Raw genomic sequence first — 27,512 nt, 5'->3', positions numbered from 1 at the left:
TTGCTTAAGTCAGAGAGACACTACTTATCATTTTAAGGAAAGTTTTGTATTTCTATGTTTTTAATAGGAATAGGTGTTGTATTTTGTCAAAAGCTTTTTCTGCCTCTGTTGAGATAATCATATGATTTCTGTTGGTTGTTATTGATATGGTCAATTATGCTTTTTGGTTTCTTAATATTGAACTAGCCCTGCATTCCTGGTATAAATCCCACCTGGTCATAGTGTATGATCCTTGTGATATATTGCTATAATCACTTTCCTAGTATTTTATTTAAAATTCTTGCATCGATATTCATTAGGGAAATTGATCTGTAGTTTTTTTTTCCTGTTTTAGTTCTTCCTGGTTTATACATCAACACCATATTTGTATCATAAAAGGAAATTTGATGGGAATTCCTTCTCTGCCTCTTTTTCCAAATAGTTCATATAGCACAGGAATTAATTGTTCTTTAAATGTTTGGTAGAATTCACTTGTGAATCCATCTGGTCCTAGAGATATTTCTTAGGAAGTTCATTGATGGCTTATTCAATTTCTTCTTTTAAATGGGGTTAAGAATTTTGTTTCTAGGGGCAGCCAGGTGGCGCAGTAAGTCCGGTCCCAGAGTGGGGAGACCTGGGATCGGTTCCGGCCTCAGATACTTAACACCCACACAAAATAATTGGCCGTGTAACCTTGAGCAAGTTACTTAACCCCAATTGCTTAAAAAAAAAAAAGAATTTTGTTTTCTCTTCTGTTAATCAGGGTAATTTATATTTTTATAAATATTTATCAATCATCAATTGATATCCATCAATTCATCAATGCCAAATTTATTGGCATGAAATTTGGCAAAATAGTTCCTAATAAATTGTTTTAATTTCCTCTTCATTGGTGGTGAGAACTCCCTTTTCATTTTTGATACTGGTAATTTGGATTTCTTCTTTTTAATCAGATTATCCAATGGTTTATCTTACTGAATTTTCCACAAAACCAGCTCCCAGTTTTATTAGCTCAATAGTTTTCATACTTTCAATTTTATTAATTTGGTTTTCAGGATTTCCAGTTTGGTGTTTAATTGAAGATTTTTACTTTGTTCTTCTCCTAGTTTTTTAGTCGCATGCCCAATTCACTGATCTGTTCTTTCTCTATTTTACTGATGTAAGATTTTAAAGATATAAATTTTCCCCTAAGCACTATGCAATAAAATTTTTAAGATGTAAAAATCATACTTAGCTCTCAGTATTACAAAAGCAGTTTGCTGGGCTGGATTTAGCCTGTGGGCCAACTCTCAGCTTGGTGATCCTCTAATATTCTCACTTGGTGATAAGCAACTAGGGGTTCAATCATCATGTCTATTGGGATGATTCACGTATTATTTCCCTACTTTCACTACTGAGCTACAATTATGACACTACCCATTGCCTTTTGGACATTTTGAACTGTACATCCCATAGGTATCTCAAACAACTCAGTTTCTGTTCCCCAAAACTTCCTCTTTCAAACTGTCATATTACCATTGATAGAACCATCATCCATCTAGTATTCCATGTTCACAAACTTGGTATCATCCTCATCTCCTCACTCTCATTTACTCTTACTAAATCTTGTCATTTCTACCTTAACTCACACCTCCTTAGTAAACCCTGCCACTGGAGCCCCTCCCTGGTTGTAGAGGGTGGCTATCAGGGGTCCTCTTTCCATACCCTTCCATTTCAGGAGGGCCCATAGGGCAGCCATTTCATCGATTCTCATCAGACCATGGAGACTGCAGCTGTAGCATGCCCTCCCTCCTATTCCCCCATCTCTCTCTGCTTTTCTACTTCTTTTTCTATGCCATGTCCCCCATTAGATTGAGAGTTTCCTGAAAGCAGTGCACACAATAGGGAACAGTAGGGTACACAGACACATTGTGTATCCTATGGTACACAATGGACACTTCATTGTTATGTGGAGCACACAACACATCTTTCTCTTCACTCACACAGTCATCACTTAGTTCAGGCTCTCATTACCTCTTGCTTGTTCTACTGAAATAGCATACTAAGTGATGTCTACCTCAGACCTCTTTGCAGTTCTGACCATGTTGCCTATAGATTACATAAATTCCAATGGCTCCCTACTACCTCTAGGATCAAATACGAACTCCTGTTTGGCATTTAAAGTTCTTCATGACTTGGCCCTTTTCTATTTCTCTGGTGTTCTTATAATTTATTCCCCTTCCCACATTCCAAGACCCAGATTCACCAGCCTACTTGCTATTTCCTGAATATAACTTTTTATCTCCTAGCACTATTTCCTTGACCTCAGCCTCTTAAGTTTTCCCAGATTCCTTCATAACTCAACTTAAATAGTACTTTCTGCAAGAGAGGAGGAAAGGAATAAACATTCAGATAGGATCACTATATGCCAGGTATTTTTAAAGCTAAGCACTTTCATATACGATTTGATCCTCTCAATGTAGGAACTATTACTATCCCCATTTTATGACTGAGGAAACTGAGGCAAACAGAAGGTAGGTAACTTGCCCAGGATCACACAGTGAGTATCTGATTCTCTTCCATACACTAGGCTTAGAGCTCTCTCTACATCTGCCCCAGGGGGGCAGCTAGGAAGCCTCTTCCAATCTCCCTAGCTGTTACTTCCTTCCTTTCTTAGATCACCTTCCATCATCCTGCTGTTTGTCAATGAAATTTTCAATGAAAACCAATGACATCATAAGGTGATGTCTCGACTCATAGGTGAACTGGATTTAAATGAGGGATAGTTGCACAAAATAATCAGCCTCACTCTTTCAGAGTCATGGAAGTCCTGTAGCAAGATAAAAGCTGGACAACTGGTGATGGCCTGCAATGCAGTGGGTGACCTTGGCATCTTCAATGTCTGCCCAGCTCTAAGCACTGCATAGTGCCTCATCTACCCATTATGTCAGGGTAAGTTTTCACATGCTTGGGGTAGACATCCCCCAAACTCACCAACAAGTCTGTGGCCCGCTGGTTACCCTCAACCCAGTATAGCTCATCTGCTGAGATGTTTTACCAGCATATGGCTGAGGCACATACTACAGCTTCTTGGAGCTGAGGGTCAGGTGGACACCAAAGGTATCCCTGTGTGGCATCCCTGACAGGGGCTTGGCAAGCCCTCCTATCAGAAGTTCTAGTTCTCCTTGAACACACCATATCCCAATCTACTCTGTAAATAGCCTGTATTTACAAAGTCATTTGCATGTCATCTCCCCCATTAGAATATAAGCTTCTTGCTTTAAGGGACTGTTTTTGCCTTTTTTTACCTCCAGCACTTAGCACGGTACCTGGTACATGGTTACCAGGTAATAAGTATTTGTTGACTATTAACTGGATGACTCTCATTTTTGTCTGAGGTATTTCTCAAGAATCTCAGCTCATTTGGGGCTTTAATATTCCTGACATTTTTATTAGAGACATGAGATTCCCTTTCCATTAAACCTCATTTATTCCTTTTAAAATGTGAGCTCTTTGACATGGGTTCCTTTGTAATTAGATTGATTTTATCAGATGCTTTCTTTTTCACTAGTATAATTCTTGGCTGCATAACAAGAATTCACATTTATACAGAACTTTTAGGATTTACAGCAATTTTCTCGCAACAACCCTATGAGATAAATAGGTCCATGTATCATTATCTCCAGTTAACTAATAAGGAAAATGAGGCTCAAGAAGTGAAACAACTTGTATACGGGTCTAACATCCTTTCTATTATACCATGTTGCTTCATTTCCAAAAAGAATGCTTCACAAATTCATTTTCAAACCTCCCATTTCATTATATTATTCAAAAATACACATTTTTGTACCAGCTAAAAAGTACAAAATATTAACAAATTTAGAATGTAAACATACTTACTTACTGCCACCAGACTGAGCTTCTGGACCTGTTTAAAAAAAAAAGACATTAATTTTCAATAAGTTTTTTCAAAGAAAAAAACTATAATAACATCATGTTTAAGAATTAAGATGAAACTCATTAAATAACAAAATGTGCTGTCATTTGTATGTGAAAAAAACTCTACAGACTTTAGGAGGGCAAAAATTCAAGGTTTACTTTTCCAGTAGCGATGGATTTGTAAAGTCACATCATTCCTCCTTGGGACAAAGAGCACATTTGTGAAATACATGATTATGGTTAGTAATATAGGCCTCATCTATGAAAAAACGATATGGGGATTAAGGTGGCCAGCCAACTGTCCACTGAAGACATCCAATAGCCTGAAGTAAATTGAGAACATAAAATCCCTTTTGGAACCAGGATCCTAGACTTAAAAATGAAGAACAGTCTTTGCTATTTTCATCTTCACAAATAAAAGAATCCTATACACACAGAGACACACACACACCCCTCCCTTCCTACCACACAAAGAATGACCTTCCCCCCTTGGGCTTCATAAAGCACTTGATTTTCCAGCTCTCAATCAATCCATTAAAAGACATCTCTATTTAAGCTCCAGGCATTAGGGTAGGTACTCCATAAAATACATAGAGAAAACAGGGATTCTATAAATGGATACAGAAAATCAATTCAAGGTATTTGAGGGAAAAGACTGGAGAAGACACAAACAAAATCAATTCAAAGTTTTGGAGGGATTTGGTTTTTGGGGGGTTTGTTTTGGGTTTGGTTTTTTAAATAGAGAAAAAGGTATTAGCAGTTGGGGAAAATCAGGAAAGGTTTCATGTATAAGGTGGATTGAGATGAGTCTTTAAGGAAAAGAGGGATTCTAAAAGGCAGAGGAGAAGTACATCATAGGTGTGAAAGAGAGCTAATTAAAAGGCACCAATAGGGAGACAGAGTGCCTAACTAGGAGGAACAATAAGAAAGACAGTTTGGATCAAATGCAGTGTGCATGAAAGGGAATAATGTGTGACAAGACTGGAAAAGCCAGGTAATGAAGGATTTTAAAAACCAAACTGTGTAATTTACATATGATCTTAGAGGGATCTCTCTAAAGTCAAGGAAGGGACTTGCTACAGTTCACACAGATCATAAAGTAGAAAATGGTGAAATGTGACACCAGTTCCTCTGATTCTAAATGTAGCCCTGTATCATGTAATTCAATTAATATTCTTATTAATTTATGCTATTAATAGTACACCCACCTATGTTTATGTATTCCTAGATTTAAGTGCCATGAGGGTTGTATTTTATCTAAACCTTGCATCTTCCCAAGTGCCTAAAAGTACACTGCACAGGGGAGATCAATGCATTTGCTCATTTTGTTTTAATTTCAAGCCTCATCCTTTATTACACCCACTACGTGGAAGGTACTATACTAGGCAATGGAAATGCAAAGATTTAAGTTCCTACTCTAACTTTAAATTCTTGGGGGAGGAGGAGAGGAAGGTACATGGAAAGATAAATATATTACATAAAGCTGTTACAGAAGCAAAAGGAGAGCCAGTCTGACAAACTTCAGATAATTTGATGAAATAGAAAATACTATCAGCTAAGGTCATGGGTAGCTTCTTGGAGCTTTCATTTGAATTAAGCCCTAAAAGAAAAAATAGATTCTGAAAAGCAAAGATGAAAAAGAAGCATATTGTCGGTATGGGACAAATGTACTGAATGAAGATCATATATACTAAGTTAGACAGGAGGTCTGGTACATAGACTTAATAGAATTAATATGAAAGAAAATTGGAGAGGTATTTTGAAGTCAGATCAAGGAGGATCTCAAAAGTCGGGATAAGGAGCTTATATTTTAGCCTAAAGGCAACAGGGAGCCACTTAAAGTTTCTGAGCAGAGGAGTGGCATGAGTCACTTTTATTCTATAGCTAGCTATTCCATAACTACTCAAAGCTATTCCACAGCTAGAATATTCTGGCAGGTGCATGAATAACAATAAAACGGGAAAGAGCTTATGGTCAGGGAGACCAGTTGGGAAACTATTACAATAACCTCTAGCTGATGACAGCCTGAACTAGTTTAGTGTTTTTGAGTGAAGAGATGCTGCAGTAGGAACAAGGAGATCTGACCCCTGAGGAGTACATGAAGGTTGAAGGAAATAAGCCGAACAGGGAGGAGTTTTTTCTCCCACCCCTATGTTGCTTTTGAGATTACTAGGAAACATCAAGGAGAAATATTTATCAAGCAGATGGTGCTACCAGAAGATCTGGAGAAATAAGGACTTGGGAGTAGATTCACATAAATAAATGAATCCAGGGTTAGCACGTGAAATTACTAAGTACAGAAAGAAAAGGAAGGAAGCTGTAGTGAACACACTCTAAGAAGGTGATGATTCGGCAAGAGAGGGACAAGTCCAGTGAGACAGCAAGAGATTCAGGGGAGCAATGTCATAGGAGCCCAGGAATGACAAAGTACTCAAAAACAGCAGCAACTGACTTTTGGAAAGGTCAAGGAATGACAGTGAAGCTGCAAACCAGGGTGACTGGGCAACACTGTAAAAAAACTACAGGAGTGAGAACTGAACGAGTGCATCCACAGGGATTATCCTGCCCGAAGCTCGGGTGCTCTGCAAAGACAAGGCTGAGGTGGGTCCTCAGCCTCGCAGTACAAAGCGGACACGGGTGGGTGGTAGGGAAGCACCGAGCTGCGGGGGGCGCCATGGGAGGGAAAGGGCGAGGGGCGGTAGGTTACTTACATTATAAGTGTGGAAACTCTTCCCCACACAAGTTGTCACGTAGAACCTACGATGCCGACCATGATAGCGAACCACGTGGGGGATATGGGAACTGAAGAGCCCGAGGGCGCGGAACCCAGAGAACAGCGCGCTGCAGCGCCCGCCGCCGCCACCCTCCATGTGCTGGGACACCTGGAGCCCCTAATCCCACGGCTGCGGCTCCCACCTAGTAGCCTCTTAACTCTTCCAAATCCACACCTACTGCTTCTCTGGAGGAAGCACACACCACAGCCTCCCCGAACTTCACTTCCGGCGCTGCTGACAATGACGTCACCCCACTTCCGGGAGGTGAAAGAACGGTTTCCGGCGCTTCCGTGCGCGAAACCGCTAGGTGTTAGACGTTCGTCCTTCAGGGTCACTCCCGGGCGCCCTTCGTAGGGGCGATCTGAGACCAGAAGAGATCACCTTAGCTAAGATCAGCATAGCTAAGCTAAGTCAAACAAATAAGATTGATCCTCTCCCTTTTTTTTTCTGTATCAGGAGCTGTTTACTAACTGTAGGTGTCACTCAAGATTCTGTACTGGACCCTCTTCTCTTTTCCCTTCCCTTGGTGATGTCATCAGCTCCCGCTCCTCCCATCCCCCTCTCTGGGCTGAGGATTCTCGGTGCGCCTGCCCCACCCCAGTCCCACGGCCGACCTCTAGTCTGCTGTCTCTGACTGGATGGGCAATTGGCAATTTAGATTAAATACCTGCGAGGGAAAAAATCATGATGTTTACTCCTAAACCCTCTACCTCTCTAACCTCCCCTGTTCATGTAGAGGACGACACCGTCCCAGCCCCTCAGGCTTGCAACCTGAGAATCACCCTGGATTCCTTGCTCTCTCTCACCCCTCGTAGCTAAGCTCTTGCCAAAGCCTGGTAAGTCTCCAAATAGGTCCCCTTCTCTTCATCTGAAGCTGCCACGGACCTGGTGGAGGCTCTCATCACCTCATGCCTCCAGTACTGCAATAGCGTGCTGTTGTGTGGGCCTGCCCCAAGTCTCTCCTCACTCCATTGCATCCTCCAGCCACTAAAGAGACTTTTCAAACTCAGGTCCAATCTAGACGTCAACACCTCCCCCCCCCGCCCCCCAATAAACTTCAGTGACTTTATATTGCTTTCCAGGAGCAATTACAAAATGCTCAGTTTGGCTGTCAAAGTCCTTCTTAATCCACCCCTCTCCTGTCTTTCCATTCTTCTTAAACCTTATAATCCAGCACATACTTTTCAATCCAGTGACACTGGCCTCCCGGCTGTTCTCACAAACAAGACAACTCCATGTCTCAGCTCCTGGATATTCCCTCTGGCTGTTCCCCATGCCTACTGTTCAGACTACTGACCTCTCTGGCAAAATAATACAGAAAAGCTTGGGAAGATCAACATGAACTAATGCAAAGTTAAGTAAGCAAAGTCAAGAAAACAGTGTACATGAAGGCAACAGTACAAATGACAGGAACAACCACCACCACCACCAAAAAACGAATATAACAAAATAAAGAGAACACCTCTGAGTCACCTCTTCATGAAGATGAGAGATATACAGAGGTTGCACATTGCATATGTTTTCTTACAATTTCAATGTAATGATCCAGTTGTGCTAATTTTTTTCCGTATTTTCTTTTTTGTCTTTGAAAAATGCTGTTTTTTATGTGGAAGGAGAGGAAAGGATACTCAGAAAAACGTTGTTATTGTTGTTGAATTACTCAGTCATGTCCAACTCTTTATGACTGGGTGGACCATAGCATGCCAACCCATTCCACTAACTCCCAAAGTCTGTCCAAGTTTATGTTTCTTGCTTCCATGACACAATCTATCCACTTCATCCCCTGCTGTTTATTCCTTTTGCCTTCAGTTTTCCTAATATCAGTCTTTTCCAGTGAGTCTTGTCTTCTCAATATGTTGCCAAAGTATTTGTTTCAGCTTCAGTATTTGACCTTCTAGTTAAAAGCCTGAATTTATTTCTTTAAGTACTGACTGATTTGATCTCCTTGTTGTCCAAAGGACTCTCAAAGTCTTTTCTAGCACCACAATTCAAAAGTGTCAGTTCTGTGACACTCAGCTTTCCTTATAGTCCAAACTCTCATAGCCACACATTGCCAATGGAAAAACCATAGCTTTGACCATACAAACCTTTGTTGACAAGGTGATCTCTGCTTTTTGGTTTGTTGTCCAGATTTGCCATAGCTTTCCTTTTTTTTTTTTTAAAGCAATTGGGGTTAAGTAATTTGCTCAAGGTTACATGGCCAGTTATTTTGTGTGGGTGGTAAGTATCTGAGGCCAGAAACGATCCCAGGTCTCCTGACTTGGGGGCCGGCGCTCTTACTCACTGCACCACCTGGCCACCCCTCATAGCTTTTCTTCTAAGGAACAAACGTCTTTCAGTTTCATGACTGCAGTTACCATCTGTGGTGATCTTCGAGCCCAAGAATATAAAATCTGCTCTCATTCTCTGTTTGCCAGGAAGTGATGGGACCAGTTGCCAAACATCATAGTTTTTGTGATGTTAAACTTCAAGCCAGCTTTTACACTTTCCTCCTCCACCCTCATCAAGAGGCTTCTTAATTCTTCTTCATTTTCTGCCATCAGAGTAGTATCATCTGTATATCTGAGACTGATATTGATATTTCTCCTGACAATTTTAATTTGGGCTTTGGATACATCTAGTCTGGCATTTCACACAATGTACTCTGCATGTAAACTAAATAAATAAGGTGACATTATACAGTAGTGTCATACTTCTTTTCCAATCTTAAACCAGCCGATTTCCTTGTTCTAGTCTAACTTTTTCTTCTTGACCTACATACAGGTTCCTCAGGAGACAAGTAAGATGATGTGGCACTCCATCTCTCTGAGGACTTGCCACAATTTGTTGTAATACAGACATTCAAAAGCTTTAGTGAAGTCAATGAAGCAGAAGATGTTTTCTGCGTCAGTAATTGGAGCATAAACTTGCATTAATCTCATGTTGAACAGTTTGCCTTGGGTTCAAACAGATATTTTTTCACTTTTGAGATTATACCCTAGTATTACTTTTCTCACCCTTTTATTGACTATAAGGGCCACTCCATTTCTACTATGGGATTCTTGCCCACAATAGTATTTGTAAAAATCACCCAAATTAAATTCACCCATTCCCATCCACTTAAGTTCACTGATATCCTAGATGTCAATGTTTAGTCTTTCCATCTCCTATTTGACCACATCCAGCTTGCTTTCATTCATATATCTTACATTCCAAGTTCCTGTACAATATTGATCTATATAGCTTCATGTATTGCTTCCATTACTAGACACATCTACAGCCGAGCTTCCTTTTTGCTGTGGCCCAATCATTTAATTAATGCTAGAGCTATTTGTTGTGCTTTGCTCTTCCCCAGTAGCCTGTTGGACACCTTCCAACCTGAGGGGCTTATATCTTCCAGTGTCATATCTTTTATTGTTTGAATACTGTCCATGGAGTTTTCTTGGAAAAGATACTGAAGTGGTTTGCATTTCCTTCTCCAGTGATGATATAGAAAACAGAAGACATCAATTATTTTTTCAAAAAAAAAAAAAGTACCAGCGAACTGTTCCACACAGATCATACAAAGGTAGCTACAAACAATAGAGATACTTAAAAGAGACTATGAGCTCAAAAAATCCTAGGAACCCCGAGTCCCTTTGTCATTTCCTACTCTGTACCTTGAAAGAAAATCATAACCCCCAGGGAGCAGAGGGGAGCATGTGCCATTATTCTGAGCAGGTTTAGTCTGAGACTCTCAGGGGCTAAAGCTATCAGTGAATTCATGGGTGAAAGGCCCCTACCTTGTTTACTAGGTATGTAACATTGAACAATATGTTTGTCTTCTCTGAACTTCAGTAAGCAAAATGCCTAGGATCATACGGTTAAGAAATGTCAGAGCTAGAGACTGAACTTAGTTCTGGCTCCATCCAAGTCCAGAGCTTTTTTTTAACTATACCACAGATCCCTTCTATGATATCTCACAAGTAACACTAAGGTACAAAGTAGTTTGAGGATTCAGGAAAAAAAAGATTCTATTTGATTAAGGAGATAATAGAAGACTTCATGGAGGAAATTACATTTGAGCTGGCCCTTAAAGATGGCTAAGATTTTGACAGAAGGATTGGGGAGAGGGGGTAGAAAAGAAGGATTAGGGATGATATTTCAGACTGAGAAAACAGTATGAATAAAGGCATGGAGCCTGAAAAACAGTGGATATGTTCAGGGAACACAATATCTCTGAACCATGAGTGCATATAATGGAATGAGAGGACATAAGGCTGGAAAGGTGGAATGGACCTGGATTAGGAGGACTTTTGATGCCAGTCTAAGGGAAGTAAATACTATTAGAGTATTTTGTAAGTTAAATCTTATATTATTGTGAAGAAGTAAGGCCATCCCTTCCCAAACTCCTCCAAACAAATCTAGGAAAAACATCAGACTGAATTCTGATAGGGAAATTCAGGGAAAAGTCAGCAATTTGTCCATCCCAGTTTGGCAGAAAGAGAACTCTGTGGACACTGGGGAAGTAGTCTGTCCAGAAACACACTGAAGAACACTTCAGTACCTAGAAAAAGTCCATGGTCCATGACAAGAAAAGGTCCCAGACTCATCCTGGGCACCTCTGCAGAGTGCAGGAGCAAGTAGTTGCAATGAAGCAACTTTGTTGTCCATTATCTAGTTCCAAATAATACATCTGGGGTTTACTGAGAAGAAGACTTGGACCCAGGGATGATGTTCTGTGGTAGAGAGTGGTCTGCAGGCTTTAAGTAGGTTCAAAAGTAAGGTGCTTTCTCAGACCTCAAGAGCAGAGTTGGGTATCAGTTCTAGCTTCTATCCTAGTCTGAAGCCTGCAGAAGAATAACCAGGGCAGAAATCCCTGGCCAAAGCAGAGCCTGCAATTCAGTTACTCTCAACAGATAGAGATGACTAAAGTTGGCTGATCAGGGCTATTTATTAATTTAGGAGTTTTTAGTTCAATTAGATTTTTTTACTCTCATTTTTATTAATCTCTCCTTTGATTTTCATTGTTATTATTTTGGAGTTTAATTGCATATTTTACATTTGTTTTTTTTAGTTGCATGTCCAATTCATTGATCTGCTCTTTTTCACTCTTATTGATATAAGCATCTAAAGATACACAATTTCCCCTAAGTCCTGTTTAACTTGCATCCCACATATTTTGATATGTTGTCTCATTGTTGTCATTACCTTTAACGAAATAATCAATTGTTTCTATGATTTGTTCTTTGACCCAGTTATTCTTTAGGGCCAGATTAGGCTAGGAATTCAAGACAGAAGGACAGTGTAGAGTTGAAATGTTTCACCAAGGGGTGAAGATGGGGAAAAGAGGAGTGGCTAGTACTGAGGAGATTGCCTGGGAGATAACTGAGAGGGCAAGGGATTAGAAGTCACGGTGTGGATGAAGGAATATTTTTTAAAGGCATTAGCTAGATCTAATACAATATGCCACTGGTTAATTTCTAACACAACCTTAAAGTCTCTTTGCTAGGGCTGCAGTGCCTCTATAACCATCAATGTACACCAGAGAGCCAGGGTGAATTTCCATGAATAAGATTACACTCAACCCCAGTGTCTGCTAGGGGAAGGATTGTCTATTTATTGTGCTGCAACCAATGTAAGGTTATTTCTACATATAGCCTCTGGTCTCCCTAAATTCACTTCACCCCTGGGGAGTCTCAGCCCCAGCCTTAGTCTCTTTAAGGTTCAGGTGACTTTTAAGCATAAGGGAACTGGTACAGGCTTTTTGTTCCCTTCCTCATGTCTGGGACCTTACTTTCTTCAGCAAGAACTGATGGGTTCTTTTTTGTATATTGCTGAAGGGGTTTCAACATCCTCCACATCTCTAGTAACTCTGCATTAGGTTATTTATGTCTTCTTGTAACACTCCCACCCATAGCACATCAAGCCACATTTGATTCCTAGTAACTCTTTTATTTTAGAAGATTTTTCTGACTTTCCTTGCATGCATCTTATTCTGGTGGAATTTAGATCCTGCATCTCAGCCAACTCAGCCAAAACTTCTCCAAAATCATAAACTTAGACCCCCTACTAAGGGGCTTAAAACAGCTAATAGGGGTTCCTTCCAATAAAAGGGGGCTACCTTTAAAAGTTTGTTCTTCATCCTAGCTATAACAAGAGTTTTGCATCAGCCCCAGTGGAACTCAGAACCATCTATAGCAGATTGTATGCCATCCCCTTAATAGTAGCCTGGGCCTCCTATACACTCCTCCAGAGAGGGCATTCTACCAGCATATTAAAAGGGTCCAGCCAAACATCCCTAGAGACACTAATAATCCAATCTAATAGGGCATGAGTCTCCTGAATTCCTCTCAAGCCAATCTCTGTCATAAGGCTGGGTGTGTGGTAACATTACTCATCTCTTCAGCCTCAACCCAGATAACTTAATTCTATCTGTTCTACTATCCCATAAGTGAACTATCCACCCAGGAATGGATTCCCATGATTTCTATTGCAATCTGGTTACTAATCTATTAGCTTTCCTGGGGTATAGTCTCTGAGGCTCATAACATATTGTGTTGGGGGTGGGAGACTTTGATTATTCCCCATATATCTCTGCTTTATCTGGCTTTCTAGTAATAATCTAATTTGAATGACTGCAGAGGGTCCAAATCCCTGCTTTATCTGGCTTTCTAGTAATAATCTAATTTGAATGACTGCAGAGGGTCCAAATCCTCCATCTCCCCCTCAGACTCATATTTATTTCTCATTCCTCATCGGAATGCATTTCCTCTAGGCTCTATGTCCCAGGGTCCCAATTCTCAAATGTTATAAGACCTCTGACTTTAACTTTTGGTATTCAGTGCCCTCTATAACCCTTGCAAATGTGTTTCTTTTCTTTCATTCTTTTCAGCCATATCCTTCATTATCTGGGAAAAAGAAGTACACATATATTGTTCTAGCACTAGCTCTTTTTCTAATTCTCACACTCAGGGCTCTGCAGCTAAATATTGCTCAATGACATAGTACAAAGCAATTAACAATGGTCAAGCTATCTTACTAAATGTTGCTCTAGCCTCTTTGCCAACAGCTAGCAATTTAATTTTGGCTAGCAGGGACTCACTCAACTCTTGTGGAGTCTTGGGGGCATTTCCCTACTTCCTAGGTGGCCCACACAAATCTATTACTTGAGTCACTGGTGCCCACACTCCCGTGGTTGGCTATCAGGGAGACATTTTTGCTGACTGAAAAAATAAAAAAAAATTAAATTTAAATTATGAATTAGACAAACATGAAAATTTTTGTTGGAGGAAAGGATTTGGGTTTCACAGTACAATTGATTAGTCATAGCATGAAATCATAGATGATGAGAAGTTAACATTTTGATGAGGGAGTTACAGGTTGCCATCCCTTTGAATGGTATAAACAACTATCCCTGATTGTTATTAGAGGAAGCAAAAGCATTAGAAAAACAAATATCAGTTGTATACTTAGGTGATCCTTAAAAGATGCAGTTTGAGAATTTATTAGTTTAAAAGAGTATGGAAAGGGCCAGCAGTTGAGGGAGAACCTGGCCCAAAAATTTACACAAAGTTTCTCTAATCAAGGTCTCATTTCTAAGACATAAAGGACACTTACTCAAATTTACAAGAATAAGATACATTCCCCAAATGATAAATGGTCAAATGATATGAGCAGGTAGGTGGTACAATGGATAGAGGGCTGACCTGGAGTTATAAAAACCTCCTGAGTTCAAATTTGACTTCAGATATCACTAGCTGTGTGACCCTGGGCAAATCCTTTAACCCTGTTTGCCTCAGTTTCTTCATCTGTACAATGAGCGGGAGAAAGAAATGACAAACTACTCCAGTGTCTTTACAAGAAAACCCCAAACTGTGTTACAAATGAAATGTTTTAAAAGAGTCAAACATGACTGGAAAATGAACAACATTAAAGGATATGAACAGGCAGTTTATAGATGAAGAGATTTAAGTGATCAATAGCTATGTGAAAAAATGCTCTTAATCACTAAAATTAGAGAAATGCAAATTAAAACAACTCTGAGGTACTGCCTCATACCTATCAAACTGGTTAAAATGACCAAAAAAATGACAAATGCTAGTAAGGCTATGTTAAAACAGGCACCTTAATTCACTGTTGATAGAACTGTGAATTAATCTAACTATTCTGAAAAGAAATTTAAAATTATGGCCCAAAAGCCATTAAACTGTGCATATACCCTTTGACCCAGCAATACTGCTAATAGGTCTATACCCCAAAAAAGATCAAATAAAGAGGAAAAGGACTCACAGTTATAAAAAATATTTATAGCAGCTCTTTTTGTGGTAGAAAAAAAATGGAAACAAGGAAATATTCATCAATTAGGGAATGACTGAACATGTCATGGTATGTGATAGAATACTTTTTCTTCTTTTTACCTCCTGCACTCCTCATTAAAAAAAAGAAAGAGGTGATGAAAGAAAAAGAATGTGATCATAACTTGCAATATATAATTAAAATGGTCTGCTCTCATTTGTTTGCTGAGTCCCAACCCCAATTTCTAGTTCATACATTTTCTTTCTTTCCCTTTAATTCCACCTTTTTGTTCCACCCTCTAAAACTAAAGTTTGCTTTGCTTGTAACTATTCCCTTCCTGATTCTATCAGGCTTCCTAAATATCTTTCTACCCTCCCCTTGGCCATGCTTGTTTACCTGTTGGGTTTAATGTATTTATACATCAAAATCTGTGTGTGTGTGTGTGTATGTGTGTGTGAGGGAGAGAGAAAGTGAGAGTTCAGCCCTCCTTTGTCCCACTCACATCCTAGTGAGATTCATGACATATTAAATCTCTATCCTCCATCCCAGAATCTTTTCCTTCAGCAACCTGAAGGGGGATTAGCCTCTTCCATTTTCTCTCTTAAAGCTGGAAGCCAATTTGATAGCAGGCCAATTTGACAGTAGGTAAAATGTAACAGGTTTGGCCTTGAGAGGGTAGAGCTAGAGTCAACTGTGTTACAAATGAAATATTTTAAAGAAAGCAAAGGAAATTCAGAAGGGAACACAAATAAGCTCTAAAAAAAAAAAGCTTCATGTAATAGAAATTCAGTTTCAATATATACAGTCCTCTTTTTCTGTTCTACTTTTGTGTAGAGCCACATCTATAACTGAAGGTTCAGTACCTAGAAGGTACCTAGAAAAGCCTTAGGCTCAGAGGTTCATGTTATAGATCTTTTCTCTTGCTATGTCCCATGCCTTGAATGCTTTCCTTCCTCTACTCTTGACTACTGACTTCCCTGGTTTTCTTTAAGTAAAAAAGTAGTAAAAATAAGAAGCTTTCCCCAATCCTTCTTAATTCTAGTGCTTCTGTCTATTATTTCCTATTTATCCTGTATATAGCCTACTTCCCATATATTTGCTTGCATATTGTCTTCCCTATTCCATTGTTAGCTTCTTCAGGGTAAGGGCTGTCTTTTGCCTCATTCTGTATTCCTGGCATTTAGCATAGTGTCTGGAACATAGTAGTTGCTTAATAAGTATTTCTTGATTGATTGAAATTGTTTACCCATTTTTAGTTTCTTTTGGTATCTGGTGTTAGATGTTCATCTAATGCATAGTTTCTGCCAGACTAGTTTCCAATCTTTAAGATAGTTTGTGTCAAATAGTGAGCTCTTAGCCCAATAATTGGACACTAAATTACTAAACTTACTTGCTACTATATTGTTTACCTAAATGTATTTCACTGAACAAATCATAGAAACAATCAATCATTTCATTAAAGATAATGATAACAATGAGACAATATATACCAAAATTTATGGAATACAGCCAAAGCAGTACCTGGGGAAAAAATCATATCTCTAAACACTTATATCAACAAGAGAGAAAGGGAAGATGAACAAATTCGGCATACCAACTAAAAAAAAATAGAAAACCAACAAATTAAAGGAGAGATTAGCAAAAATGAAAATTTTTAAAAATGAACCAATAAATAAAATTAGAGCTCACTTTTTGAAAAACCAATAAAACTGATAAAGCATTGGCTAATTTTTTTTAAAGAAAGGTGAAAAAATTAATTTACAACTAATGAAGATAAAATAAAAATAATTATTAGTAGCTATTTTGACCAACTACATGACAGTAAAACCAACAATCTAAATGAAATGAATGTTCAGAAAAATATAAATTGTCCAGATTAAGAGAACAGGAAATAGAGTACTTAAATAATCCTATCTGTTTTAGAAAAAGACATGGAACAAGTCATAAGTGAACTCCTTAAGAAAAACAAAACCCTAAACCAGATAAATGAATTTACAAACAAATTCTACTGAACATTTAAAGAAGAATTAATTCCAATATTATATAAAGAGTTTTTTTTTAATAATTTAAGCAGGAATCCTACCAAATTCCTTCTGTGACACAAATATGTATGGTCTTAATACCTAATCCTAGGAGAGTCAAAACAAAGAAAGAAAACCATACACCAATTTCCCTAATGAACACTGATACAAAAATGCAAGTGAAACATTAGCAAGGAGATTATAGCAATATATTAAGGTGACCTGGCTTCAGTTATACCAGGAATACATGCTACTTCAAGATTCAGAAAGCCATAAGCCTGACTAACCACATAATTAACAAAACGAGAAAAATCAAGGTTATTACCATAGACACTGAAAAAGCTTTTGACAAAATAAAATACCTTTTCCTGTTAGAAACACTGGAAAGCAGAGGAACAAATGAAACTTTCCTTAAATAATAAGTCATATCTATCTAAAACCAAGAGCAAGCATTATCTGTAATGGGGATAAGGTAGGAAACTTTCCAATAAAATCACAGGTGATAGAAGGATGTCTATTATTGTTATTACTATTCAGCAACTTGCTAGATATTAGCTATGCTAGGTATAGCAATAAAAGAAGAAAAAGAAATTGAAGGAATAAATGAGGAAATAAAACTATAACTTTTTGTAGATGCTATGATGATTTACTTAGAAAACCATAGAGATATAATTTTTTAAAAAACACTAATTGAAAAAATTAATAACTACAACAAGGTTGTAAGATATAAAATAAACCCACACAAATCATCAGGATTTCTATATATTACCAACAAAACTCAGCAGTAAAAGATGAAAAAAGAAATTCCATTAAAAATAGGTACAAATAGTATAAAATACTTGAGAGTCTACCAGACAAGATATACATAGGAGCTATATGAACACAATTACAAAACACTTTTCACAAATATCTAAAGAATTGGAGAAATATTAATTGCTTAAGGGTAGGCTGAACTAATATAATAAAAATGACAGTGCTGCCTAAATTTACTTATTCAGTTCCATGCCATTCATATTATCAAAGAATCACTTTATAGAGCTAGAAAAAAATAACAAAATTCATCTGGAAGAACACAATATCCAGAATATCAAGGGAAACAATGAAAATAAATGAAAAAGGAGTCCTAGCAGTGTACCAGTTGTCAGACAATACTACAAAGGCATAATCATCAAAATAATTTGGTACTGGGTAAGAAATAGACTGCTAGTTGATTCAGTGGATCAGAGCATTGGGCCTGGCGTCAGGAAGACTTGAATCCAAATTGCTCAAATTAGCTGTGTGACCAGGGCAAGTCACTTAACCTCTGTTTGCATTAATCCACTAGAGAAGGAAGTGGCAAATCACTCCAGTATCTTTGCCAAGAAAATCCTATGGACAGTATTGGTGTGCTATGTTCCATAGGGTCATGAAGAGTCAGATTGAACAACTGAACAACACCAAGAAATAGACTGATCAGGAAAACACATAAGGCATACAATTTGCAGAAGCAATTTAGTACAATAACCAATGTTTGATAAACCCAAAGATTCCAGCTATTGGGCTAAGAATTCCCTATATGACAAAAACTGCTGGAAAAACTGGAAAGTAGTATGGCAGAAACTAAGATGTAGATCAACATTTCATACCAGATACCAAGATAATCTTAAAATGGGTACATAATTTAGACATAAAAGGTAATGTCATAAGTAAATTAGTGGAATATAGAAGAAATTACTCCTGAGATCTATGGTTAGGGAAGAGTTTGTAACCAAAAGAGATATTTACAGGAGGTAAAATGGTAATTTTGATTACATAAAAATAAAAAAAACTTTACACATAAAAAACCAATGCAGAGACTGAAATTACTAAGATCTTAACAAGAAAACTCAAAGATCTTAAACATAAGCAGATAAAACAACAAAGAAAAAATTAACAGAAGAAATATGGCCTAGATCTAACAAACAATTTTAGGCACAAATAAATATTGCAAAAGAAAGGAAAATGATCCAACATTTGATGACACAGAACACCTGTGGAATGTGAGGAGAACATGGACCCACAATACACTGTCCTGAATGGCTCAAAAGAGAAATGAGACACTTAACTCCAATTGCCCTGCCTTCCCCACTCCAAAAAGCAAAAAAAAAAGAGAGAGAGAGAGAGAGAGAGAGAAATGAGAAGTATGAGTACAGAATTAATGTCCTGCACAGCAAAAATAATGCATAGAATAGAAAGCTAAATTCTGCAACGGCAAGTCATACCAAAGACATGAAAGAGAGCACATAGATTGGTTTTACAAACACAGAAGTGAAAAAAAATCTAGAAAAAGCAAAGCAAAAAACAACAGTAAAACAAAATATTCTCACTATGCAAACAAAACACTAATTTTGAAGACAATGTGTAGAGAACACCCTAAGGATCATACATCTCCCAGAAGAACATTAAAAGACATTAAAACCCTTAATGAAATAATGCTGGAAATAACTCAAGAAAACTTCCTGAAACTTGTGAACATAGAAAATGAAATACCAATTGAAAAAATTCATAGATTGTGTTGGAAATATAATTCAATTATCCCTTTCTGAAATGAAAACTCCTGGGAATGTCATAGCCAAATCTGGAGCTTCCAGCATAAAGGCAGATAGAAAGAATTTAGGCAATTATAATAGCTATCATTTATATTGTGCTTTGAGATTTGCCAAGTGCTTTACAAATATTATCTCATTTATCCTGAAAAGTAGATATTAGTATTTTTATTTTATACATGAAGAAACTGAAGTAGAAAAATGTTAAATGTCTTGTCCATGCCTCAGCTTGCAAGTGTCTGAGGTATGATTTGAACTCATGAGTACAGCACTCTATCTGTTGTGCCACCTGGTTGTCAAGAACCACAGTCAGGATCTCACACAATGTGTCAGCTACCTGTATAAAGGAGAAGGGATTTTGCAATACAATATTTTAAATATAAAAGGAGAAAAGATTATAACCAAGAATAATTTGCCCTGAAAAACTTAAGTGTAATCCTGTAGGAGGAAAATGGATTTTTAATAGAACAGAGGACTTTCAAGCATTCCTGATGAAAAAACCAGAGCTGAGTAGAAGCTTTGAAATACAAACACAAGAATTAAGAGGAAACTAGGAAAGTAAATGCATTTCAGCATTTGGAAGGGGATATATGAATCGGTTGGTCAATAAATCACAGAAAAAAATAGAAAATGTTATCAAAGGTTTTGGGATGTACCTAAAGCAGTCTTTAATAGAAAAATTTATATTTCTAAATTCTTCTATTAACAAAAGAAAACAAGAACAAAATAATGAATGGGATGTGCAATTTTTTTCAAAAACTAAGGAAGTTTTTAGAATAGAATTAGAATTCTGAAAATCGGGGCGGCCAGGTAGCACAGCGAGTAAGAGCACCCGCTCCAGTGTCAGAACGACCTGGAGATCGAATCCCAGGCTCAGACACTTAGCACCCACCCAGAAACACCTGGCCATGTAACCTTGAGCAAGTTACTTAACCCCAATTGCTTAGGGGTGGCCAGGTGGCTCAGCGAGTAAGAGCACCAGCTCCAATGTTGGGACGACCTGGAGATCGAGTCCCGGGCTCAGACACTCAGCACCACACCCAGAAATAACTGGCCGTGTAACCTTGAGCAAGTTACTTAACCCTGATTGCTTAAAAAAAAAAAAAAAAGAATTCTGAAAAATCAAGAAAGAAGTCAGCAAAATTAAAAGCAAAAAACCCCCACATTAAATTGATAAATAACAGTAAAAGTAGTTTTTTGAAGTTTTAAAAAAGCTAGTAAAATAGATTAACACATAGTTACTCTTATTAAAAAAGAGGTATAAAAATGAAAAAGGAATTCATAACAATTAGAGATGAATTAAAAGAAACTGTCAGAAACTACTTTTTCCAATCATTTGCTGATGTGACATCTTGATCAACTAAGGGGATAAAAAAGCCCATTCATGTGAGGCTTGTGTCCTTCAGACTTGGTGGATAGCCCAACACTTCATGCATTACCACATCATACTCTGTTTACCAGAAGTTAAAGTGTTGGAGTATCTTTGTTGAGTATTCTTTCTCAAATGAATATTCTTTCTATGTTATGGACTAAGTAAATCTCCTTTTGTTCAGTGTCAAATGACCGGTGAGTGCCTAGTTGTATCCCAATAGCAAACCTAAGCTAACAGGAGACCAGCTTGAATTAGGCCTTTGCTTAACACATGCTATCAAATGTGGTCTTGGCATCTTAAAAAAAGGGAGACAAAATAAAGAAAGAAGGGGCAGCTAGGTGGTATAGTGAGTAGAGTGCCAGTCCCAGAGGCAGGAGGACCTGGGGTCAGTTCCAGCCTCAGACACTTAACACCCACACACACACACACACACACACACAAACTGGCCAACCTTGAGCAAGTTACTTAACCCCAATTGCTTAAAAAAAAAGAAAGAAAGAAAATTATAGTCCAATATTCCTAATGACTATCAACCCAAAAATATTGAACAAGAGATTAGCAAAGAGATTACAACAACATATTAAAAAGACAACAGCCTATGACCAAGTCATATTTATAATAGAAAGGTAGGTTTCATAGTGGAATGGAATTGAAGGCAGTATAAGGACAATTATAAATAAAATAAACCATACTACTGAATGATCTCAATTTTTTCTATAAAATATGGGGCAAGGTTCTCAGCTAAGAGAGTGGGAAGAAGGGAGTTGAGTTTGAGGAGGGATGAAAAGTTTTAGAAGAACCACTGTAAAGAATGGAATAGTGAGGGGCGGCTAGGTGGCACAGTGAGTAGAACGCTGGCCCCTGAGTCAGAAGAACCTGAGTTTGGATCTGGCCTCAGACACTTCACACACACACACACACACACACACACACACACACACACACACACACACACACACACACTAGCTGTGTGACCTTGGGCAAGTTACTTAACCCCAATTGCCCTCCAAAAAGCAAAAAGAAAAAAAGAATGGAATAGTGAGTTGGTAGAAGTGTAGAAGGATTACCTTGTAGCAATGAGGGCCCAGTTGAAGTCATGCAGAATAAATTTGTAGTGGACGCAGCCAAAACAGATGCATGATTTTCTCTACCTTTTTTTCAGTAGCACATGAGTAAAAGTGAAGGTAGTGGGTGGTGGTAATGATACAAGGCTAAGGCTTGGGAAGACACTGTCAACAAGATAATAAAGGGGTCAAGTACTCAAGAGAGAAGAACAGTGTATTGAACTGGTTCACCAGAGGGTCAAGTTGGGGAAAAGAGAAGAGAAAGACTAGTTCAAAAGTGATGGCCTGGGAAAGAACTGAGATTGGAGGTCATGTTGTGGACAAAAAAGTATGGTTTGGTGAGGGAAGACAGAGGGAGAGGTGGAAAACCAATGGATTGTGATCAGACAAGGAGATTTCAGAACTCATGAACACAGAAGTGGTATATTTGGGGGCAAAATTAAAGGTATGATCTTTTTTTGTGTGTCTGGTTTAAGTGGGTAGAGAGTAGATCATGAGAAATGAGTAGGTTGAGGAACTGAACAGTTAGGATGTTTGAGGTAATGTCAATATGTATGTTGACATTCTCTAGTATGAGGGCAGGAGTTGGGGAGGAGATATGAATTGTGAGCCAGGTACTGAAGATGTTGAGTAAGAAAGTGGAGTCCTGTAGGCTGGAGTTCAAGCAAGAGACAGTGTGGAAGGAGATGGAAGATGAATTCATGTAGAAGGGGAAGGAGGTCCTACTTCCTACAGATTCCCCTTTTCCTCTTCCCTTAAGGAACATGCATCAGGAGAAAGAAGGCATGTGGTCATGTGGAAAGTCACTCCTCTTGAATACACAAGGTACTTGGAAAAAGTACACTCATATTTAGAGAGCACATGTGACTTAAAGGTAAGGTCACAGCTTACTATAGATATTGTTCTTTCCAACTCCTTTTTTTCCAGATTAGATTTAAGTAAAATTATGAAGAAATATGTGAATATGAGGTAGCTCATACTTAATATATGAGGTATGAGGTAATTCACCATCTTCCACAGGATAAGTCGATCACCTAAAATCTAGTCACAATGTTGATTAACTCAATTTTTGATACTTAACACTTTCTTAACTTCCTAAATTGTGTCTCCATTCTGGAGGGCTGGAGGGTAGAGCAAAAAGCTCCTCTCAAAGGCTGGGACCTAAACTTTCCAGGTAACTCTCCATTTTCCATGAGCAGCTCTACTTGGTTTTGACTCCAAGTAACATCCTGACACCTGGTGCCGTCCTCCTACCCCTTTCAGCTTCCTTCTGTGCATTGTCTTCCCCCATTAGACAGTAAACTTCCTGAGCACAAGGACTCTTGTTTTTTTTCCTATTTGAGTCCCCAGTACTTAGCATACGACATCTCAGTACCTAAAGAATAGCACAGTGACTGAGCAACCTTCCCATCCTAGTCTAGTAGGAGCAGATTTTGGTGAGGAGCACACACAGTCTGGTGAGGAATGAGCACAGCCACCATGTGATTTGCTAAATCTGGCCCAGAAGCAGGTGGGCTTTTCCAACGTGATATTGCACCCTGGGGGTAGCAGCCCAGATGAGCCTCAGGTCCTTTGAAGACACAGTACTCTTCAAGTTGTCAAGTGCCTACTATGTGCCAGGCACACGCAGTGCTGACACTGAGGGTACAAAAAAGGCCTTTCAAGGGGCTTGCAACTCAATAGAGGGAAAACAGCATGCAAATAGTTATATACAAATGATAAATACAGGATGACTTGGAGATAATCACAGAGGAAAGGCACTAACATTAAGAAGGATGAAGAAAACCTTGCAGAAGGTGAAGGAACCAGGGAAGCTAACAGAGGTGAGAAGGGAGAGCATTCTAGGCATAGTGACTTCAGCTTGTGACTATGCATGAAGCCAAGAGATGGAGTGCCTGCTGTATGTGGAGGAGAGTAATGCACAAGACCACTGTAAAGGTGGGAAAGGACCAGGTTTGGAAAGAGGCAAACTGAGGAATTCTAGTGGTAACAGGGTGTCTCTGGGATTTATTCAACAGAGTAGTGACATGGTCACATTTATATATTAGGAAGATCACTTTGATAGCTGAGTGAAGAATAGACTAGACTTGGAAAAGATTTGAGATCCTAAGCAGAAAACTACCACAATAATCCAACTGTGTGATAATATATTGTGCCATGGTGGTAGTAGTGGAAGGAAGGAAAGTGCCTACTGTGTGCAAGACACTCTGCTTAATGTTTTACAAATATTATCTCATTTGATCCTCACAACAAACCTGTGAGGTTGATACTACTATCATCTCCATTTTACAGTTTAGGAAACTGATACAGACAGAGGTTAAGTAACTTGCTGTGGTCATGCTACTAGGAAGTATCTGAGGCTAGATTCGAATTCAAGTCTTCTTGACTCCAAGCACTCTATCCAGTGTACTACCTAGCTGTCTAGTTAAGAGAAGGGAACATATGAGAGATGCTACAAAGGTAGAATGGTCAGGATTTGGCAACAGATTAGCTATGGAGAGTGAGGAATCTAAGATGGCATGTAGATTAAGAGCCTAGGTGACTAGGAGAATGGTAGTGCCCTTGACAGAAACAGGAAAGTTAGGAAGAGGGGAGGGCTTGGGGGAAAGAGAACGAATTTGGTTTTAGGGCATCCAGTTTGAGACATCCAACAGGCAGTTGGAAATGCAAGACTGGAGGTAAGGAAAGAAGTCAATGCTAAATAAAGAGATCTGAAAATAATTACATGGTGATAATTGAATCCATAGGAGCTAATGAAATCAAGTAAAATAATATAGCAGGGAAAGAGAAGAGGACCCAGGACAGAACCTTAGGGGACACCCAGCATGGTTAATGTTATGCCTTAAATGAAAATCCAGTAAAGAAAACAGAGAAGAAGCAGTCAGATAAGTAGAAGAACCAGGAAAGAGTAGTGTCAAAAAACCTACACAAAAAACAATATCCAAGAGAAGCAGCAGCAGAGAGGAACACTGAGGATTGAGGAAAGGTCAGTATATTTAGCAATTAAGAGACCATTGGTATCTTTGGAGAGAGGAGTTTCTTTTAAATGATGAGGTCAGAAGTCAGACTCCAGAGAGTCTGAAGAGAGAAAGGAAAGCAGGTAGGGACACCAATTTTTCTCAGAGTTTTACTATGAAAAGGAGAGATATAGAATAGTAGCTAGCAGAGATGAATGGATGAAGTAATGGTTGGGGGGGGGCGGGCGCTTGTTTACAGATATTAGGGAAGTAGCCAGTAGACAAGCAGAGATTGAAGATTAATGAGAGAGTGGGGATAACAGGAGTAATATGCTGATGATGGAACAGATTGGATGGGATCACTGTGGAGTAAGTGGTAGGCCCTTGGCCAGATGGGCCTTCATGTGAGACAAAGGTGAAGAAGGAGTTAAGTGTAGGAAGGCAGCTGAGTGACAAGATGGGGAGAAGGCAAAAAGAGGGAGTTCTCAGTAAATGGCTTTATTTTTTTTCAGTGAAGGTAGGCTTCTCAGCTATGCAGGTGAGGTGAGGGAAAAATATGAAAAGTTTGAGGAGGGAATGAAAAGGCTTGGAAAAGTTTAGGGAGTAAGATAATGAATCAGGTAGGTGTAAAAGGCTCAGTTGAAATTATGTAACAAATTTGTAGTGGACCTAGTCAGCATAGTTTTAGTATTTTCTTTATCTCTCTTTAAAAAATCATATTCTGGGGAGGCTAGGTGGCACAGTGAATAGAGCACCTGTCCTGGAGTCAGGAGACCTGAGTTCAAATTTGGCCTCAGACACTTAACACACACACAAACTAGCCGTGTGACTTTGGACAAGTCACTTAATCCCAATTTCTCTACCTTCCCCTTCCAAAAAGAGCAAAAAAAAAAAAAAAATCATATTCTTATTCATTAGCACATGAATAAGAGTGAATTCAGTGGGTGGATATATTCCAAACTTGGGGCTTGGCAGGTGTCACACCAATGCAATATTCACAGCGCCATGATCACGATCTTGATTGTGACTAAATATCGCATGATTTTCAATTGCAAAATATACCAAATTCTCTATATAGAGGACAGAACTGAAGCACTTATTTAGATACCAGAAAACCAAATCCCAAAACCAGTAAGATGATTTCATCATAGTACCAAATGTTGGGAGTCAAAGAGGCCTGAGCCAGGACTTCAGATAATTACCTTGATATCAGTGGACCAGAATAACAAAGACCTCTTTAGCTCTGGAGTTCTTTTTGATACGGGTTGAGTTCTGAGACCAATAGGCTCTGCCCTAAGACTTTAGTTGTTCAAAACCAAAATATTTGAATTCTTAGGTGGTCAGTTCCTATGCAGATGTATCTGATGATGTGGCTTTGGCTTCAGGCCTTGAAGCCAGCTCTCAAGAACATCCTTTGTAATGTGACTGCATACTAAAGGAGTTAACTGACTTTTCCTAAGACTTTCTGGCACCTAGAGAACAAAAGCCTTACTTCCATGCTACTTCCAGGATATGACAAAGATAATGATAGGAATACTTGAGTCCCCTTCCTTTGTCTCATTTGCTCTATAAAAATCTTGTCCTGAGAATCAATAAATGGAGTTAATCGTTCTTCCTTGAACTACCCACATGGCCTGGTCATTTCTTATTCACATCTCCGAATCATGCTAAGTGCTGGACACTGAGCAGCCCACGGCAACCAAAGATATTAAAAAGCCATTAATAACGCTGAGAACCACAGCATCCTTCAAGCTTCCCACAAACCAATATTAGATCAGTATCTACTCACGAGCCTGTCTGATTCCTTGCCTGAGCACCTCTCTCTCCCACCATCTAGCTAGCTCTGACTACCAGCTTCCTGTGGGCTCTGCTTCCCTTCAGCAAACTCCTCCCACCACAGGCTCCATGTGACTACATTCAGCCTATTAGGGGGCAGAGTTTACTTTCAAAGCAGGGAAGATATTCAAATCCCCCCCCCCCCAAGTCTATTAAGGGGCAGGGGAGGTCTTCAATTTCCTATTCCCATTATAGCAGGGAAAATCCACAAGGGCCTAAGGGCACAAGGGACTCCAGTGCCTTCTTTCTGTTATCTTAAATTTAGTGGTGGTGGTAATGGCTGTCCTTCGTTCTCAAAGAGGACCAAAATGACATCACGACAAGTGATTCTGTGACAGTGTCTCCCATGTCACACAATAAATTTCAAAGTTCTTAGGAAAGACCCAAGAGTGTCCTTGTCTCACTTTTTCTGACTGCCATGTTAGCACTTGCCCTGCGTGAGTTCTCCATAAAGTAATCTTTTTGGCAAGTATATGTTTGACATTCAAATAATGTGGCCGGCCCAGAAGAGTTGTGTTCTCTGCAGTAGAGTTTGAATGCTTGGCAGTTTAGTTCAAGAAAGGGCCTCAGTGTCTGGTATCTCATCCTGCCAGGTGATCTTCAGAATCTTGCTAAAACAATACAAATGGAAGCATTTCAGTTTCCTGGCATGGCACTGGTATACTGTCCACGTTTCACAGGCATACAGCATGAGGTCAGTACAACAACTTTGTAGACCTTTAGTCTGGTCTAATACCTATTCTCTCCCACACTTTCCTTTGGAGCCTGCCA

The 27,512-nt window shown here is 38.9% G+C and overlaps 1 protein-coding gene across 1 annotated transcript in view; it reads right to left on the bottom strand.

Annotated features, from left to right (window-relative positions):
• Positions 1 to 6,938, bottom strand: part of WDR36 (WD repeat domain 36) — a 68,117-nt gene extending 61,179 nt beyond the window's left edge. The window contains exons 1-2 of the mRNA XM_069096100.1: positions 6,609 to 6,938; positions 3,859 to 3,886 (exon numbers count right to left, since the gene is read on the bottom strand). Of these exons, the coding sequence (XP_068952201.1) occupies positions 3,859 to 3,886; positions 6,609 to 6,767 (187 nt within the window). The 5' untranslated portion in view covers positions 6,768 to 6,938. The remainder of the gene's footprint in view (positions 1 to 3,858; positions 3,887 to 6,608) is intronic.
• Between the last annotated feature and the right edge of the window lie 20,574 nt (positions 6,939 to 27,512).

This window comes from Petaurus breviceps, unplaced genomic scaffold (assembly GCF_028583685.1).
Source record: "Petaurus breviceps papuanus isolate PSGF00001 unplaced genomic scaffold, PetGlider_PUasm1.0 229, whole genome shotgun sequence".
Classification (NCBI taxonomy): domain Eukaryota; kingdom Metazoa; phylum Chordata; class Mammalia; order Diprotodontia; family Petauridae; genus Petaurus; species Petaurus breviceps.
This window is presented reverse-complemented; position numbering and strand designations above follow the sequence as displayed.